General features: G+C 44.1%; 1 protein-coding gene across 4 annotated transcripts in view; it reads left to right on the top strand.

Moving 5' to 3' along the window:
• Positions 1 to 16,614, top strand: part of pde3b (phosphodiesterase 3B) — a 363,186-nt gene that overhangs the window by 315,582 nt on the left and 30,990 nt on the right. For 3 of the 4 annotated variants that reach the window (XM_072466423.1, XM_072466422.1, XM_072466420.1), the window contains 2 exons: positions 1,089 to 1,226; positions 3,329 to 3,440. In XM_072466423.1, the coding sequence (XP_072322524.1) occupies positions 1,089 to 1,226; positions 3,329 to 3,440 (250 nt within the window). The remainder of the gene's footprint in view (positions 1 to 1,088; positions 1,227 to 3,328; positions 3,441 to 16,614) is intronic. The other variant, XM_072466421.1, reaches the window with a different exon arrangement.

Below are 16,614 nucleotides of genomic sequence, written 5' to 3'. Positions count from 1 at the left end.
TTAGAATTGAAAGAAATTAAGAAATTTAACAGTTTTTAAGCAGGTACAGCACCATGGTAAAAGGCGTGTCATGCTTGTGGTGGGAACGTGGAGTTAGAGGGGAAAATGAATTAAAGATGTAGGATTTGTGACAGGTGAGGGGTAGGAATGATTATCTGTAATAAGAGGTACAAGGCAACGGTAATGGGGCAGTAAAGAAACAAAAAATGAGTCTAGAGGTAAATGGCCACAACAAGACGTTACTAGCATCTGTTGTCAAGAAAAATCAGAGCAATGATTATAATCAGCTGTTGAATTTGAGGAACATTGTAAATTGCCTAAATGAAAGCTGAATTGCCACTCTTCTAGTTTCCGTTACATTACCATGCAGCTGGCTAAGGTCCGAGAAGGGCAGCACGGTAGCACAAGTGGATGGCACTGTGGCTTCACAGTGCCAGGGTCCCAGGTTCGATTCCCTGCTGGGTCACTGTCTGTGCGGAGTCTGCACGTTCTCCCCGTGTCTACGTGGGTTTCCTCCGGGTGCTCCGGTTTCCTCCCACAGTCCAAAGACGTGCAGGTTAGGTGAATTGGCCATGATAAATTGCCCTTAGTGACCAAAAAGGTTAGGATGGGTTATTGGGTTACGGGGATAGGGTGGAAGTGAGGGCTTAAGTGGGCCGATGCAGACTCGATGGGCCAAATGGCCTTCTTCTGCACTGTATGTTCTAAGGTGACAGTAGGATGGTGAATTCAAATTGCAAGTGACTGAAAGCTGAGAGTCATGCTTGCAGACTGAACAGAGGTGTTCAGCAAAGCAATCACCCAATCTGTTTTTGGTCTTCCCAGCTTCGGTGAGACTGCATCATGAGTAGCAATTATAGCATACTAAGTTGAAAGAAGTACAATTAAATTGCTGTTTCTCCTGGAATTTGGGGCCCAAGATTTTTCAACGGCAAGAGTTATAATAGCTGGGTGTCGAGTCTCCTGTGCTTGCATGGGTGGTGTCTGGGAAGGGGTGTGAGTTTTGATATTCATTATTGGAATTTTTCATGATATTATGTGACGTACTGTGGCATAACCATTGACATTTTATCTCTTTAAACCAACAGCAGCTTCCAGAACATTTGCTTGAGTCGATAGAAAAACAAGGCACTGAGCTATGTATGGAAAAGCTAAATAGTTGGAATTTTCCCATTTTTGAACTTGTAGAGATGACAGGTGGACAATCTGGAAGAATTCTTAGTCAGGTTAGTTTTTTCACTTTTTTTTCAAACGATTGAGTGAAAGTTAATTTTGACACAGAGACTTTGTGCACAATGGCATGAAATAATAATATTGAATATAAAACCGAATCCAAAATGCTCAGGTTGTGTTCAAAAATGTGATTTGACTTCACAAGCCAAAAATACATATTAGAAAAGTTGGGCATAGATTATTATACTGTAGTTGAGTTGAGATTTTGAACATTTGCAAATATTTTCTGATTTGTTCTGCATTGCTAATTTGTGGATCCATGATTTGCAAGAACCATCAAAGCAGATGTTTGTGCAATTTGTAAAGAAGAGATATATCTCAGGATCTTTTATTCCTGCTTCAAAAATCAAAGCAGTAATAATAATAATCTTATTGTCACAAGTAGGCTTACATTAACACTGCAATGAAGTTACTGTGAAAAGCCCCGAGTACACAGAGGGAGAATTCAGAATGTCAAAGCACCTAACAGCACATCTTTCGGGACTTGTGGGAGGAAACCGGAGCACCCGAAGGCACAGGGAGAGCATGTAGACTCTGCACAGACAGTGACCTAAGCCTGGGAAATCGAACCTGGGACCCTGGCGTTGTGAAGCAACAGTGCTATCCACTGTGCTACCATGCCACCATTAACAAACAAAGCATCCAAATAATATAAGTATCAGTGGAGAAAAGGATTCTAAACTTCAAACCTGTTTTAAACTTTTATTTTCCAAATATTATTTGTGGTATATTGGAACAGCAACATTCCAACTTTCAAAAATTACCCAAATTAAAAGGTGAGCCAGCAAAGTTCTCTTTTAGGAATTATTTAGTACGGGAATGAACCAGTAGCTTGCACAACAGATCTTTAAACAAAATATGACTACTGATATTGAAAGATGCTGACTATTCTCAGCTGGCTTGCCAAGCGAAGCACTAGTCTAGTTGCAACTCTCCTGTCACAAATGATCAGAAGGAAAATTAATAACCCTGTTCCTCTTTTGGCCCTCCAATGGGACAATTCCCCACAGCAGCAGCATTGTGATTTGGAACTTAGAAGTGTATTTGATGCTGACTGACTATTTACCTTCGACAGTGACCACAAGAACTTTAAAAAAAAATTTAGAGTACCCTATTCATTTTTTTCAGTTAAGGGGCAATTTAGCATGGCCAATTCACCTACCCTGCTCATCTTTGGGTTGTGCGGGCGAAACCCACGCAAACACAGGAGAATGTGCAAACTCCACACAGACAGTGACCCAGAGCCAGGATCGAACCTGGGACCTCGGTGCCGTGAGGCTGCAGTGCTAACCACTGTGCTGCCCTGACCATAAGGATTTTGAGTATAACATCATAGCTAGAGGTGGAATCATGATGACTGAAAATAATAAGTGTCCATGTCGGAATATATTTAAATTATTATTCAGTAATTGTAATGGTGTTTTTAAGATTTGTATAACAATATATGTATTATAATTACAACGCACTGGAGGAATGCAGATTCAATGCAACAAAGTTCCCAGTGCAGCCAAGTAGAGATTGGTTCTCTTTCTGAGGGTTGCAAGATAGAGGAGTGGCATGCTGTGGTACACTTCTGTCTTTCTTGTTGGCTGGTTGAAGGGCAACATTGTGAAAGACCTCTGTAAACGGTTTGTGGTTTGAAAGATTAAGGAAAATGAAGGGACTTTTACACCAAGAAAAAAAAATGTCAGATTTTATACTTGTTCACAGTTTTTTAATAAAATGCCGTTCAGAGGAATTATGCATGGTTCATTATATGCCTCCTTTTCCTATTAATAAAGAAATACTATGGAGAGATATCTGATATGCCTCAGATTGTATAGAAAGCATGGTTTTCAAGAAAACAGCTCTGTACTGAATCTTTCTTAACCTGTGGCATTGCTCATAGCACACTTCCCAATACATTTTAATTGCATGTATGGACTCGAGATATATGGTCTGTGTACACAAATATGGCCATGTTGTAAAACTATCTGAAGAAGATATTAAGTTGGTCAAAATTGGAAAACTCTAATTCTGTACATTCTCTGCCCTTTAGCTGTCACTTTCCCTTTTGCAAACTTTGGTAACCAATAAAACCATTATGCCGTTTTAGGTCATTTATTCCCTGTTTCTCGATACTGGCTTATTCGACCTCTTCAAAATCCCTATTCGGGAGTTCATGAACTACTTTCGTGCACTGGAGAATGGTTATCGTGACATTCCGTGTAAGTATTAATAGCTCTCCTGTTTAACAAGCTTTTGTATATATGTATATATATGTGTATAATATATTCTCATCTGTGGCATTGCAAATGCCAAATCAGAGCGAATGATTTGTTCTTTTTTTGCCTTTAGTGTATGTGTTTTCTCTCTGCTCTTATGCTTTTGCGTCTCTCCTTTTCATTTGTCCTACTTCTCTCTCCCTAATCTATTTTTGTTTCTCCTCTCTCTCGACTCTGTTCTTTTTTCCTTGTTTTCTTTGAGAAAGAAGTTGTGTGAGGCCTTTTGTGGTAGTGAAAGGAGTGCAACTGAAAGGACCTGTACAAACAGGACGGTTTGCACCTGAACCATAGGGGACCAATATCCTGGGAGGAAAATTTGCTATGGCTCTTCGGGGGGGTAGAAACTAATTTGTCAGGGGGATGGGAAAACGAGCTGTCGTCCAGAAGCCAGTGTTGAGAGTAGTGAGGTACTGAGGAGGGTATCAAGGTCGCAGGAGTGTACCGGCAGGCAGGAAGGTGGGTTGAAATGTGTCTACTTTAATGCAAGGAGCATCCGGAATAAGGTAGGTGAACTTGGAGCGTGGATTGGTACTTAGGACTACGATGTTGTGGCCATGACGGAGACATGGTTAGAATAGGGACAGGAATGGTTGTTGGAAGTTCCGGGGTATAGATGTTTCAGTAAGAGTAGGGAAGGTGGTAAAAGAGGTGGAGGAGTAGCATTGTTAATCAAGGATAGTTTAACGGCTGCAGAAAGGCAGTTCGAGGGGGTTCTGCCTACTGAGGTAATATGGGCTGAAGTTAGAAATAGGAAAGGAGCAGTCACGTTATTAAGAGTTTTCTATAGGCCCCCAAGTAGTAATAGAGATGTGGAGGAAGAAATTGCAAAGCAGATTATGGATAGGTGTGGAGGTCTCAGGATAGTTGTCATGGGTGACTTTAACTCTCCAAATATTGATTGGAACCTCTAAGGGTCGAACAGTTCGGATGGGGCAGTTTTTGTACAGTGTGTGCAGGAGGGTTTCCTGACACAATATGTGGATAGGCCGACAAGAGGGGGGCCACATTGGATTTGTTACTGGGCAATGAACCGGGCCAAGTGTTAGATTTGTTTGTGGGAGAACACTTTGGAGATAGTGACCACAATTCGGTCAGTGTCTTTCACTATTGCAATGGAGAGGGATATGGCCATACGGCAGGGCAAGATTTATAATTGGGGGAGGGGTAATTATGCGATTAGGCAAGAATTAGGGAGCGTAAGATGGGAACAGAAACTGTCAGGGAAAGGCACAAATGAATAGTGGAGCTTGTTCAAGGAACAAATACTGCGTGTCCTTGTTAGATATATCCCTGTCAGGCAGGGAGGAAATGGCTGTGTGAGCGAACCATGGTTCACAAAAGAGGTTGAATGTCTTGTCAAGAGGAAAAAGGAAGCATATGTAAGGATGAGAAAACAAGGTTCAGTTGGGTCGCTTGAGGGTTACAGGGTAGCAAGGAATGAGCTAAGAAAGGGCTTAGGAGAGCTCGGAGGGGGCATGAGAAGTCCTTTGTGGGTCGGATCAAGGAAATCCCCAAAGCTTTTTATTCTTATGTGAGAAATAAAAGAATGACCAGGGTGAGGTTAGGGCCGGTCAAGGACAGTAGTGGGAACTTGTGCATGGAGTCAGAAGAGATAGGAGAGGCGTTGAATGAATACTTTTCTTCAGTGTTCACCGAGGAGAGGGGCTATGTTTTTGAGGATGAGTGTGAGATACAGGCAGGTAGGCTGGAGGAGGTAGATGTTCTAGGGAAGATGTATTAGCAATTTTGAAAAACCTGAGGGTCGACAAGTCCCCTGGGCCAGATGGGATATATCCTAGGATTCTTTGGGAGGCAAGGGATGAGATTGCAGAGCCTTTGGCTTTGATCTTTGGGTCCTCACTGTCCACGGGGTTAGTGCCAGAGGACTGGAGAGTGGCGAATGTTGTTCCTCTGTTCAAGAAAGGGAATAGGAAAGACCCTAGTAATTATAGGCCAGTTAGTCTTACTTCGGTGGTCGGTAAGTTAATGGAAAGGGTCCTGAGGGAAAGGATAAATGACCATTTGGAAAGATGCAGCTTAATCCGGGATAGTCAACACAGATTTGATTGAATTCTTTGAGGAGGTAACTAAGTGTGTAGATGAAGGTAGAGCAGTTGATGTCGTATACATGGATTTCAGTAAGGCGTTTGATAAGGTTCCCCATGGTCGGCTCATGAAGAAAGTAAGGAGGTGTGGGATAGAGGGAAATTTGGCCAATTGGATAAGTAACTGGCTATCACATAGAAGACAGAGGGTGGTGGTGGATGGAAAATGTTCAGACTAGAGACCAGTTATCAGCGGTGTACCACAGGGATCAGTGCTGGGTCCTCTATTTGTGATTTTTATAAATGACTTGGAGGAGGGGGCTGAAGGGTGGGTCAGTAAATTTTCTGATGACACCAAGATTGGTGGAGTAGTGGATGAGGTGGAGGGCTGTTGTAGGCTGTAAAGAGACATTGATAGGATGCAGAGCTGGGCCGAAAAATGGCAGATGGAGTTTAACCCTGATAAGTGCGAGGTGATTCATTTTGGTAGGACAAATTTGAATGCGGATTACAGGGTTCTGAGGAATGTGGAGGAACAGAGAGATCTTGGGGTTCATGTCTACAGATCTCTGAAGGTTGCCACTCAAGTGGATAGAGCCGTGAAGAAGGCCTATAGTGTGTTAGCGTTTATTAACAGGGGGCTTGAGTTTAAGAGCCGTGGGGTTATGCTGCAACTGTACAAGACCCTGGTGAGACCACATTTGGAGTATTGTGTGCAGTTCTGGTCATCTCATTATAGGAAGGATATGGAAGCATTGGAAAGGGTGCAAAGGAGATTTACCAGGATGCTGCCTGGGTTGGAGGGTAGGTCTTATGAGGAAAGGTTGAGGGAGCTGGGGCTTTTCTCATTGGAGTGAAGGAGGATGAGAGGCGACTTAATAGAGGTTTATAAGATGATGAGGGAGGTAGAGTGGACGTTCAGAGACTATTTCCTTGGATGGATGTAGCTGTTACAAGGGGACATGACTATAAGGTTCGGGGTGGGAGATATAGGAGGGATGTCCGAGGTAGGTTCTTTACTCAGAGAATGGTTAGGGTGTGGAATGGACTGCCTGCTGTTATAGTGGAGTCGGACACTTTAGGAACGCTGAAGCGGTTATTGGATAGGCACATGGAGCACACCAGAATGACAGGGAGTGGGATAGCTTGATCTTGGTTGTGGACAAAGCTCGGCACAACATCGAGGGCCGAAGGGCTTGTTCTGTGCTGTACTGTTCAATGTTCTAACTGGATGCATTTTGTGGTGGAATTGCATGGAAAATGTTGCTCTGTGGTTTATTTTCCATCTCTTCTCCTCACAGCCATGCTTTTCTCTCCTCTAGCTCCCATTGCATCCCCTGCTCTTTCTCTTTTCAACTGCCTCATCTCCTTCCCCTTATCCTTAAGCCTCCATGCATTCACTCCCACTCTCACACATTCCCCAGCAATAAAAGGTCAGTTTGAACTTGTTTCCTTCTCCTCATCCTTTCTGTCTTTCTTTTTCCAAGCTCCCCTCAGAAGAGACTTTGTTTCATTTCAACGTGGAACTTGATGATTTTTCAGAAAGAATATCAGATTAGAATGAGAAAAGACATTGTGCCTCAATTATTTGAATGTAGCAAATAGAATGTCTTTCGTTCATAACAAGGTTTTACTATTAAGAGGTATTTCTGGCTTCAAAATTCTACACTTTGAAAGTTAAAGATTAGAAATGACGTTCTCAGTTTTGTTAACTTTCCAAAGCTTTTAAAACAGAAAATAAAAGCTACATTAGATGTGCAATGATGATGCAATTTTTTTCTTCCCTGATACTGCTTCTGGTTTTTTTTAAGTACTCAATGTAAACTTTATCTGAATAAAACTTTACCTGAATGGACTGGTAGTAATCTTCCAAGAATCCTTAAATTTTGGAAAAATCCCAGAGGATTGGAAAACTGCCAATGTAACAAAGGAGGGAGACAAAAAGCAAGTAACTCTTGGCCAGTTAGCTTAACTTCTGTCATTGGGAAAATGTTCAGAGTCCATTATAAAGGATGCAATAGCAGAGCATTTAGAAGTGCATAATATAACCAAGCAGAGTCAGCATGACTTCATGAAGGGGAAACTATGTCTGACACATTTATTAGAATTTTTTGAGGTGGTAATGAGCAAGGTAGATGAAGGGGAACCAGTTGATGTACTATACTTGGATTTCCAAAATTGTTGGATTGTACCAGACAAAAGGCTACTTAATAAGATAAGAGCCTATGGTGTTGGGGGTAGTATATTAGCATGACAAGAGGATTGGCTAACTGATGGATGACAACGAGTTGGTTTAAGAGGAGAATTTTCAGGATGGCAGCCTATATTAGTGGAGTGCTGGAGGGATTTGTGCTGGGGCCACAATTGTTCACAATATATATTAATGACTTGAACCGGGAAACTGAATGCACTATTGCCAAGTTTGCGGATGACACAAAAATATATGGCAAGACAAGTAGTGAGGATGACAGAGAGTCTACAGAGGGATATAGACAGGTTAGGTGAGTGGGCAAAAAAGTTGGCAGATGAAATATAAGAATAGAGAACTAGGAGCAGGAGTAGGCCATCTGGCCCCTCAAGCCTGCTCCACCATTCAATGAAATCATGGCCGATCTTTTGTGGACTCAGCTCCACTTTCCGGCCCGACCACCATAACCCTTGATCCCTTTATTCATCAAAAAACTATCTATCTTTAGCTTAAAAACATTTAATGAAGGAGCCTCTACTGCTGCACTGGGCAAGGAATTCCATAGATTCACAACCCTTTGGGTGAAGAAGTTCCTCTAAACTCAGTCCTAAATCTACTTTCCCTTATTTTGAGGCTATGCCCCCTAGTTCTGCTTTCACCCGCCAGTGGAAACAACCTGCCCGCATCTATCCTATCTATTCCCTTCATAATGTTATATGTTTCTATAAGATCCCCCCTCATCCTTCTAAATTCCAATGAGTACAGTCCCAGTCTACTCAACCTCTCCACGTAATCCAACCCCTTCAGCTCTGGGATTAACCTAGTGAATCTCCTCTGCACACCCTCCACGTCCTTTCTCAAGTAAGGAGACCAAAACTGAACACACTACTCCAGGTGTGGCCTCACTAACACCTTATACAATTGCTGTAAAACCTCCCTAGTCTTGAACTCCATCCCTCTAGCAATGAAGGACAACATTCCATTTGCCTTCTTAATCACCTGTTGCACCTGTAAACCAACTTTTTGCGACTCATGCACTACCACACCCAGGTCTCTCTGCACAGCAGCATGTTTTAATATTTTATCATTTAAATAATAATCCCTTTTGCTGTTATTCCTACCAAAATGGATAACCTCACATTTGTCAACATTGTATTCCATCTGCCAGACCCTAGCCCATTCACTTAGCCTATCCAAATCCCTCTGCAGACTTCCAGTATCCTCTGCACTTTTTGTTTTACCACTCATCTTAGTGTCGTCTGCAAACCTGGACACATTGCCCTTGGTCCCCAACTCCAAATCATCTATGTAAATTGTGAACAGTTGTGGGCCCAACACTGATCCCTGAGGGACACCACTAGCTACTGATTGCCAACCAGAGAAACACCCATTAATCCCCACTCTTTGTTTTCTATTAATTAACCAATCCTCTATCCATGCTACTACTTTACCCTTAATGCCACATGCATCTTTATCTTATGCAGCTACCTTTTGTGTGACACCTTGTCAAAGGCTTTCTGGAAATCCAGATATAGCACATCCATTGGCTCCCCGTTATCTACCGCACTGTTAATGTCCTCAAAGAATTCCACTAAATTAGTTAGGCACAACCTGCCCTTTATGAACCCATGCTGCGTCTGCCCAATGGGACAATTTCCATCCAGATGCCTCGCTATTTCTTCCTTGGTGATAGATTCCAGCATCTTCCCTACTACCGAAGTTAAGCTCACTGGCCTATAATTACCCGCTTTCTGCCTACCTCCTTTTTTAAACAGTGGTGTCACGTTTGCTAATTTCCAATCCACCGGGACCACCCCAGAGTCTAGTGAATTTTGGTAAATTATCACCAGTGCATTTGCAATTTCCCTAGCTATCTCTTTTAGCACTCTGGGATGCATTCCATCAGGGCCAGGAGATTTGTCTACCTTTAGCCCCATTAGCTTGCCCATCACTACCTCCTTAGTGATAACAATCCTCTCAAGGTCCTCACCTGTCATAGCCTCATTTCCATCAGTCACTGGCATGTTATTTGTGTCTTCCACTGTGAAGACCGACCCAAAAAACCTGTTCAGTTCCTCAGCCATTTCTTCTCCTCCCATTATTAAATCTCCCTTCTCATCCTCTAAAGGACCAATATTTACCTTAGCCACTCTTATTTGTTTTATAGATTTGTATATAAATTTACTATCTGTTTTTATATTCTGAGCAAGTTTACTCTCATAATCTATCTTACTCTCTATAGCTTTTTTCTGTTGCCCCCTAAAGATTTCCCAGTCCTCTAGTCTCCCACTAATCTTTGCTACTTTGTATGCTTTTTCCTTCAATTTGATACTCTCCCTTTTTTCCTTAGATATCCACGGTCGATTTTCCCTCTTTCTACCGTCCTTCCTTTTTGTTGGTATAAACCTTTGCTGAGCACTGTGAAAAATCACTTGGAAGGTTCTCCACTGTTCCTCAACTGTTTCACCATAAAGTCTTTGCTCCCAGTCTATCTTTGCTACTCCTTCTCTCACCCCATTGTAATCTCCTTTGTTTAAGCACAAAACACTATTGTTTGATTTTACCTTCTCACCCTCCATCTGTATTTTAAATTCCACCATATTGTGATCGCTCCTTCCGAGAGGATCCCTAACTGTGAGATCCTGAATCAATCCTGTCTCATTACAGGACCAGATCTAGGACCGCTTGTTCCCTCGTAGGTTCCATTACATACTGTTCTAGGAAACTATCGCGGATACATTCTATAAACTCCTCCTCAAGGCTGCCTTGACCGACCTGGTTAAACCAATCGACATGTAGATTAAAATCCCCCATGATTACTGCTGTACCATTTCTACATGCATCAGTTATTTCTTCGTTTATTGCGTGCCCCACCATAATGTTACTATTTGGTGGCCTATAGACTACTCCTATCAGTGACTTTTTCGCCTTACTATTCCTGATTTCCACCCAAATGGATTCAACCTTATCCTCCATAGCACCGATGTCATCCCTTACTGTTGCCCAGATGTCACCTGGGCATATAATGTAGGAAAATGTGAAGTTATGGACTTTGGTAGAAAGAGTAAAGGAGTTGAATATTAGTTAAATGGAGAAAGACTGCAGAAAACTGCTGCATAGAGGGATTTGGGGGTCCTCATTCATAAATCACAAAAAACTAGATGAAAGTTCAGTTGTTTTAATTGGGAAGGGAAATGGAATGTTGGCCTTTATTTTGAAGGGAATGGAACATAAAAATAGGCAAGTCCTGCTAAAACTATACAAGGCACTAGTTAGACCACACCTGGAATACTGTGAAGAGTTTGACAGTTTGGTCCCCTTATCAAAGGAAAGAAAAACTGTCATTGGAGGCATCCAGAGAAGGTTCACTAGGTTGATCCCGGGTTTGGAGGTATTTTCGTATGAGGAGAGGTCGAGCTGGTTGGGCCTGTAATAATAATAATCTTTATTAATGTCACAAGTAGGCTTACATTAACACTGCAATGAATTTACTGTGAAAATCCCGTCGTCACCATACTCCGGCACCTGTTCGGGTACACTGAGGGAGTATTCAGAATGTCCAATTCACCGAACAAGCACGTCTTTCGGGACTTGTAAGAGGAAACCGGAACACCTGGAGGAAACCCACACAGACACTGGGACAGCATGCAGACTCCGCACAGACAGTGACCCAAACTGGGAAGCGAACCCAGGTCCCTGGCACCGTGAAGAAACAGTGTTAACCACTGTGCTACTGTGCCGTTCCACACATTAGAGTTGAGAAGAATGAGAAGTGAACTTATTGAGACATGTAGGATTCTCAGGTGTTTGATAGGGTAGATGCTGAGTGGATGTTTTCCCTTGTGGGAGAATGTGGGGCCAGAGGGTATAAACAAAGAGTCGGGGGTTGTCCATTTAAAACCGAGGTGAGGAGCAGTTTCTTCTCGCCGATGACAGTGGAATTCTTTACTGCAGCGGGCTGAAGAGGCTGGGTTGTGAACTATGTTCAAGTCTGAGATGGACAGATTTTTTATCAGTAAGCGAATCAAGGATCATGGGGATACAGCGGGAAAGTGGAGTTGAGGATTATATCAGATCAGCCATGATCTCATTAAGTGGTGGAGCAGACAGCTCCTACATCTTATGGAAATCTGGAAAACAACTCAACTTGAAAAATTCAAACCTTGGGGAATCTGTTCGAACGGTACAACTGACTTGATACCGATGTATCCTGAAATGTTGGGTACAAAGTATATTTTCAAATTCGAATTTTCATTCTGCTAACAGAAACAGGCCTTTGGGCAAAAAAAGCCATGGATTTTGGAGTGGCTGAGGTCTTCATGCAAGAATATTAATTAAGGAATTCAAAGACATGACAGACAATTCATTGGGTAAATGTAATTGTACAATTGTGAAAATAATAACTTTTGATAATTAGAACCTTATTATGGACAGGAGTTGTGTGGTGGCTCGAGTCAACACTCTGGAGGCTTCCAATAGGAACAAAGGGGTTTATTAACAAAAGGCAAAGCATATGTGTATATATATATATATATATATATATACAAGCACAACACAAGATGGGTCTGATCTCTTCACCTTCAGCTTCAACACTACCAGGGCCCCGTGCTAACTCTCTATTGGCCTGGGTTTGCATGCTCTTGTGCGATTGGCCCCAATCCGATCACATGGCCCACGCCTTAACGGGGCTGCACTAGCTCATCCTTTCCCCCTATGTTCCTTTTTACATTTTACACAATTACTCTGCGGATTTTAGATACATGGCAAAATACATCAGGGGAGTATAAGGGCACTTCCTGTTGATTTCCTTTTTTCCTATTTCTTTATATTTGCTGCTTTCATTTTGATCCATGGGTGCTTAATGGACATGTACCTTTAAGTCGAGCAGAGAAAGAAAGGGATTCAGAAGTTACAAAAGAGAACACTCTGCTAACGTTTGAACAGCAGAACAGACTTTACGGCACCCAAGCGATGGGTGGGACTCTGTTCGATTGGTTGGCTGGTGGCCAATGATTGGCCAAAATATTGTATTCTACCTGGTAATAGGTGGTGATTGGGCCCTGCGTGGGTGAGATGATTTTCTGAGAGCAAGGAGAAGCTGTTGGACGCTCAAAGTAAGGAAGCTGCTCTCTCTCTCCCCCTCGTGTTTTCTCCATAAAGGTTGCATCGCTGCACAGAGACCTGAAAGAATCAGACTTCCGGTGGCGGCTATGAGGACCTTTGGACCTTTTCCCCCCGACCTTTTTGCGGTTTTGAGCGCTGACTTTGAAGGCGCAGACAATTTGGTACTGGATCCACACATTGGTGTATGGAACAAAGAACCCCAAGGGATCGCAAAGGAAGAAATAAGAAGATAAGCAAGGGCTGGGTGGACGTTGCGGCTGAAGACCATATGGCTGATGTTCGGACCCCTGCTGCAACGGCTCAGCCATCAACGGAGGAGCTGATGCAGGTCATCCAAGAGGGCTTTGCAAGGCAGTAACGGGACTGTCTTGACCCGATAAAGGAATTGATCGATCAGCTGGAGCGCAGGCTGGATGCCCATGATCAGATGATTGAGAAGCGGGAGCAAGCGCCAGGAGAAGCACCAAACGGTGGTTGAACTGGAGGTGGGGATGCTGAAGGATCAGCAAAGAAGGCTGCTGGAGAAGGTAGAAGACCTGGAGAATAGAGCTCGCCAGCAGAACTTAAGAACTGTCAGTCTCCCTGAGGGGGCGGATGCTGGCGCGTTTGAGGCGAGTATGTTTCAGAAGCTTCTGGAAGAGGGGGCTTTTCCCCGACTGTTGGAGGTAGACAGGGCGTACAGAGCGATGGCGAGGAAGCCGCAGCCGGGGGACCCCCAAGGGCGATGGTGGTCCGGTTCCACAGGTTTTTGGCAAGGAATGTGTTCGCCAGTGGGCCCAGCGTATGCGGAGCTGCAAATGGGACAATAGCATTTTGCGTGTTTATCAGGATCTGAGCGTGGAGGTGGCCAGAAGGAGGGCAGGCTTCAATCAAGTTAAGGCAATCCTGTTCAAGAAGAAGGTGAAATTTGGGCTGCTATACCCGGCGCGTCTTTGGGTTACGCACGAGGACCAGCACCATTATTTTGAGTCGCCTGAAGACGCGATGGACTTTGCCAAGAAGAAAGGGCTGGTGCTGAACTGAGAACTTTTTGTTTTAAGTTGTAACTTTTTGAGTGATGTTTATATGTTTTGATTGTCGTTTCTCTTCTGCATTGGAGTTTGGTTGAAGGTGGGGGAAGTAAAAGTTATTTGGTTTCTGTGGGTTTTCAGTGTTTTGGTGGGGGAGGCCGGTGGGGCTTTTAACTTTTTATTACTTTGATTTGCACTATTCGGGTGGTTCTTTGTGGGTTTTTCGTTTTGGGTTGTCTCTTATGGTAATTGGGCGATTGTTTGGGGTCGGCTTGATGAGGGAAGTGGTTTCGATGGGCGGGGGGGAGGGGAGTGGGGGAACAATAGATGGGAGACTTCTTGGCGCCGGAGGTGAGGGCCACCAGGCTGGCTGGGTGAGCTCGTCTACAGAAGCACAGTGGGGGGTGTGCATATGATTAATATATGGCAGGGGTTAGTTTACAAAGTGGTGTTGCGAGGGGCGAGGGGGGGGGGGGGGCGGGGGGAGTTACTCTGCTGACGAGGGAGGGACTTCGGTTTCGGCACCGAGAGGAGGTCGAGGGTGGGGGCTGCCAGGAGGCAGGTCGATGGAGGCGCAGCGCATGGGCTGGAGCCGGGCCCAGGAAAGGGGATGGCTGATGGGGTGGGCACGGTGCCCCTCAACTGGGCTGATCACCTGGAATGTCAGAGGGTTGAATGGGCCGGTTAAGAGGGCACGTGTGTTCGCGCATCTGATAGCTCTGAAGGCGGACGTGGTAATGTTACAGGAGACACACCTGAAAGTGGCGGATCAAGTCAGGCTAAGGAAGGGTTGGGTCAGTCAGGTCTTTCATTCAGGGCTGGACACCAAGACTAGAGGGGTGGCGATTTTGATCAACAAGCGGGTGCAATTTCATAGAACATTATAGCGCAGTACAGGCTCTTCGGCCTTCGTTGTTGCGCCGGCCGGTGCAGACTCGATGGGCTGAATGGCCTCCTTCTGCACCATATCTTCTATGTCTATGACCTGTGAAACCACTCTAAAGCCCATCTACACGATTCCCTTATCGTCCATATGTCTATCCAATGACCATTTGAATGCCCTTAGTGTTGGCGAGTCCACTACTGTTGCAGGCAGGGCATTCCACGCACTTACTACTCTCTGAGTAAAGAACATACCTCTGACATCTGTCCTATATCTATCACCCCTCAATTTAAAGCTATGTCCCCTCGTGCTAGACATCACCATCCGAGGAAGAAAGCTCTCATTGTCCACCCTATCTAATCCTCTGATCATCTTGTATGCCTCAAGTCACCTCTTAACCACCTTCTCTCTTACGAAAACAGCCTCAAGTCATAGAATTATCATAGATTATCATAGAATTTACAGTGCAGAAGGAGGCCATTCGGCCCATCGAGTCTGCACCGGCTCTTGGAAAGAGCACCCTACCCAAGGTCAACACCTCCACCCTATCCCCATAACCCAGTAACCCCACCCAACACACAGTCCCTCAGCCTTCCCTCATAAGATCTTCCTTCCATACCAGGCAACATTCTGGTAAATCTCCTCTGCACCGGTTCCAATGCTTCCACATCCTTCCTATAATGCGGTGACCAGAATTGCACGCATTACTCCAAATGCGGTCACACCAGTTTTGTATCGCTGCAATATGACCTCATGGCTCCGAAACTCAATCCCTCTACCAATAAAAGCTAACACACCGTACGCCTTCTTAACAACCCTCTCAACCTGGGTGGCAACTTTCAGGGATCTATGCACATGGACACCGAGATCTCTCTGCTCATCCACACTACCAAGAATCTTACCATTAGCCCAGTACTCTGTCTTCCTGTTATTCCTTCCAAAATTAATCACCTCACACTTTTCTGCATTAACCTCCATTTGCCACCTCTCAGCCCAGCCCTGCATCTTATCTATGTCCCTCTGTAACTTGTAACATCCTTCCGCACTGTCCACAACTCCACCGACTTTAGTGTCATCTGCAAATTTACTCACCCATCCTTCTATGCCCTCCCCCAGGTCATTTATAAAATTGAAAACAGCAGTGGCCCCAAAACAGATCCTTGTGGTACACCACTAGTAACTGGACTCCAGTCTGAACATTTCCCATCAACCACCACCCTTTGTCTTCTTCCACCTAGCCAATTTCTGATCCAAACTGCTAAATCACCTTGAAACCCATGCCTCTGTATTTTCTGCAATAGCCTACCATGGGGAACCTTATCAAACACTTTACTGAAATCCATATACACCACAACTGCTTTACCTTCATCCACCTGCTTGGTCACCTTCTCAAAGAACTCAATAAGGTTTGTGAGGCACGACCTACCCTTCACAAAACCGTGTTGACTATCTCTAATCAAATTATTCCTTTCCAGATGATTGTACATCCTATCTCTTATAAACCTTTCCAAGACTTTGCCCACAACAGAAGTAAGGCTCACTGGTCTATAGTTACCGGGGTTGTCTCTCCTCCCCTTCTTGAACAAGGGGACAACATTTGCTCTCCTCCAGTCTTCTGGCACTATTCCGGTAGACAAAGATGACTTAATGATCAAAGCCAAAGGCTCAGCAATCTCCTCCCTAGCTTCCCAGAGAATCCTAGGATAAATCCCATCCGGCCCAGGGGACATACCTATTTTCACACTTTCCAGACTTTCCAGAATTGCTAACAGCTCCTCCTTATGAACCTCAAGCCCTTCTAGTCTAGTAGCCTGTATCTCAGTATTCTCCTTGACAACATTGTCTTTTTCCTGTGTGAATACTGACG

Source organism: Scyliorhinus torazame, chromosome 10, assembly GCF_047496885.1.
Source record: "Scyliorhinus torazame isolate Kashiwa2021f chromosome 10, sScyTor2.1, whole genome shotgun sequence".
In the NCBI taxonomy this organism is placed as follows: domain Eukaryota; kingdom Metazoa; phylum Chordata; class Chondrichthyes; order Carcharhiniformes; family Scyliorhinidae; genus Scyliorhinus; species Scyliorhinus torazame.
The sequence above is the reverse complement of the archived record's forward strand: the minus strand, read 5'-3'. Positions and strand labels throughout refer to the sequence as shown.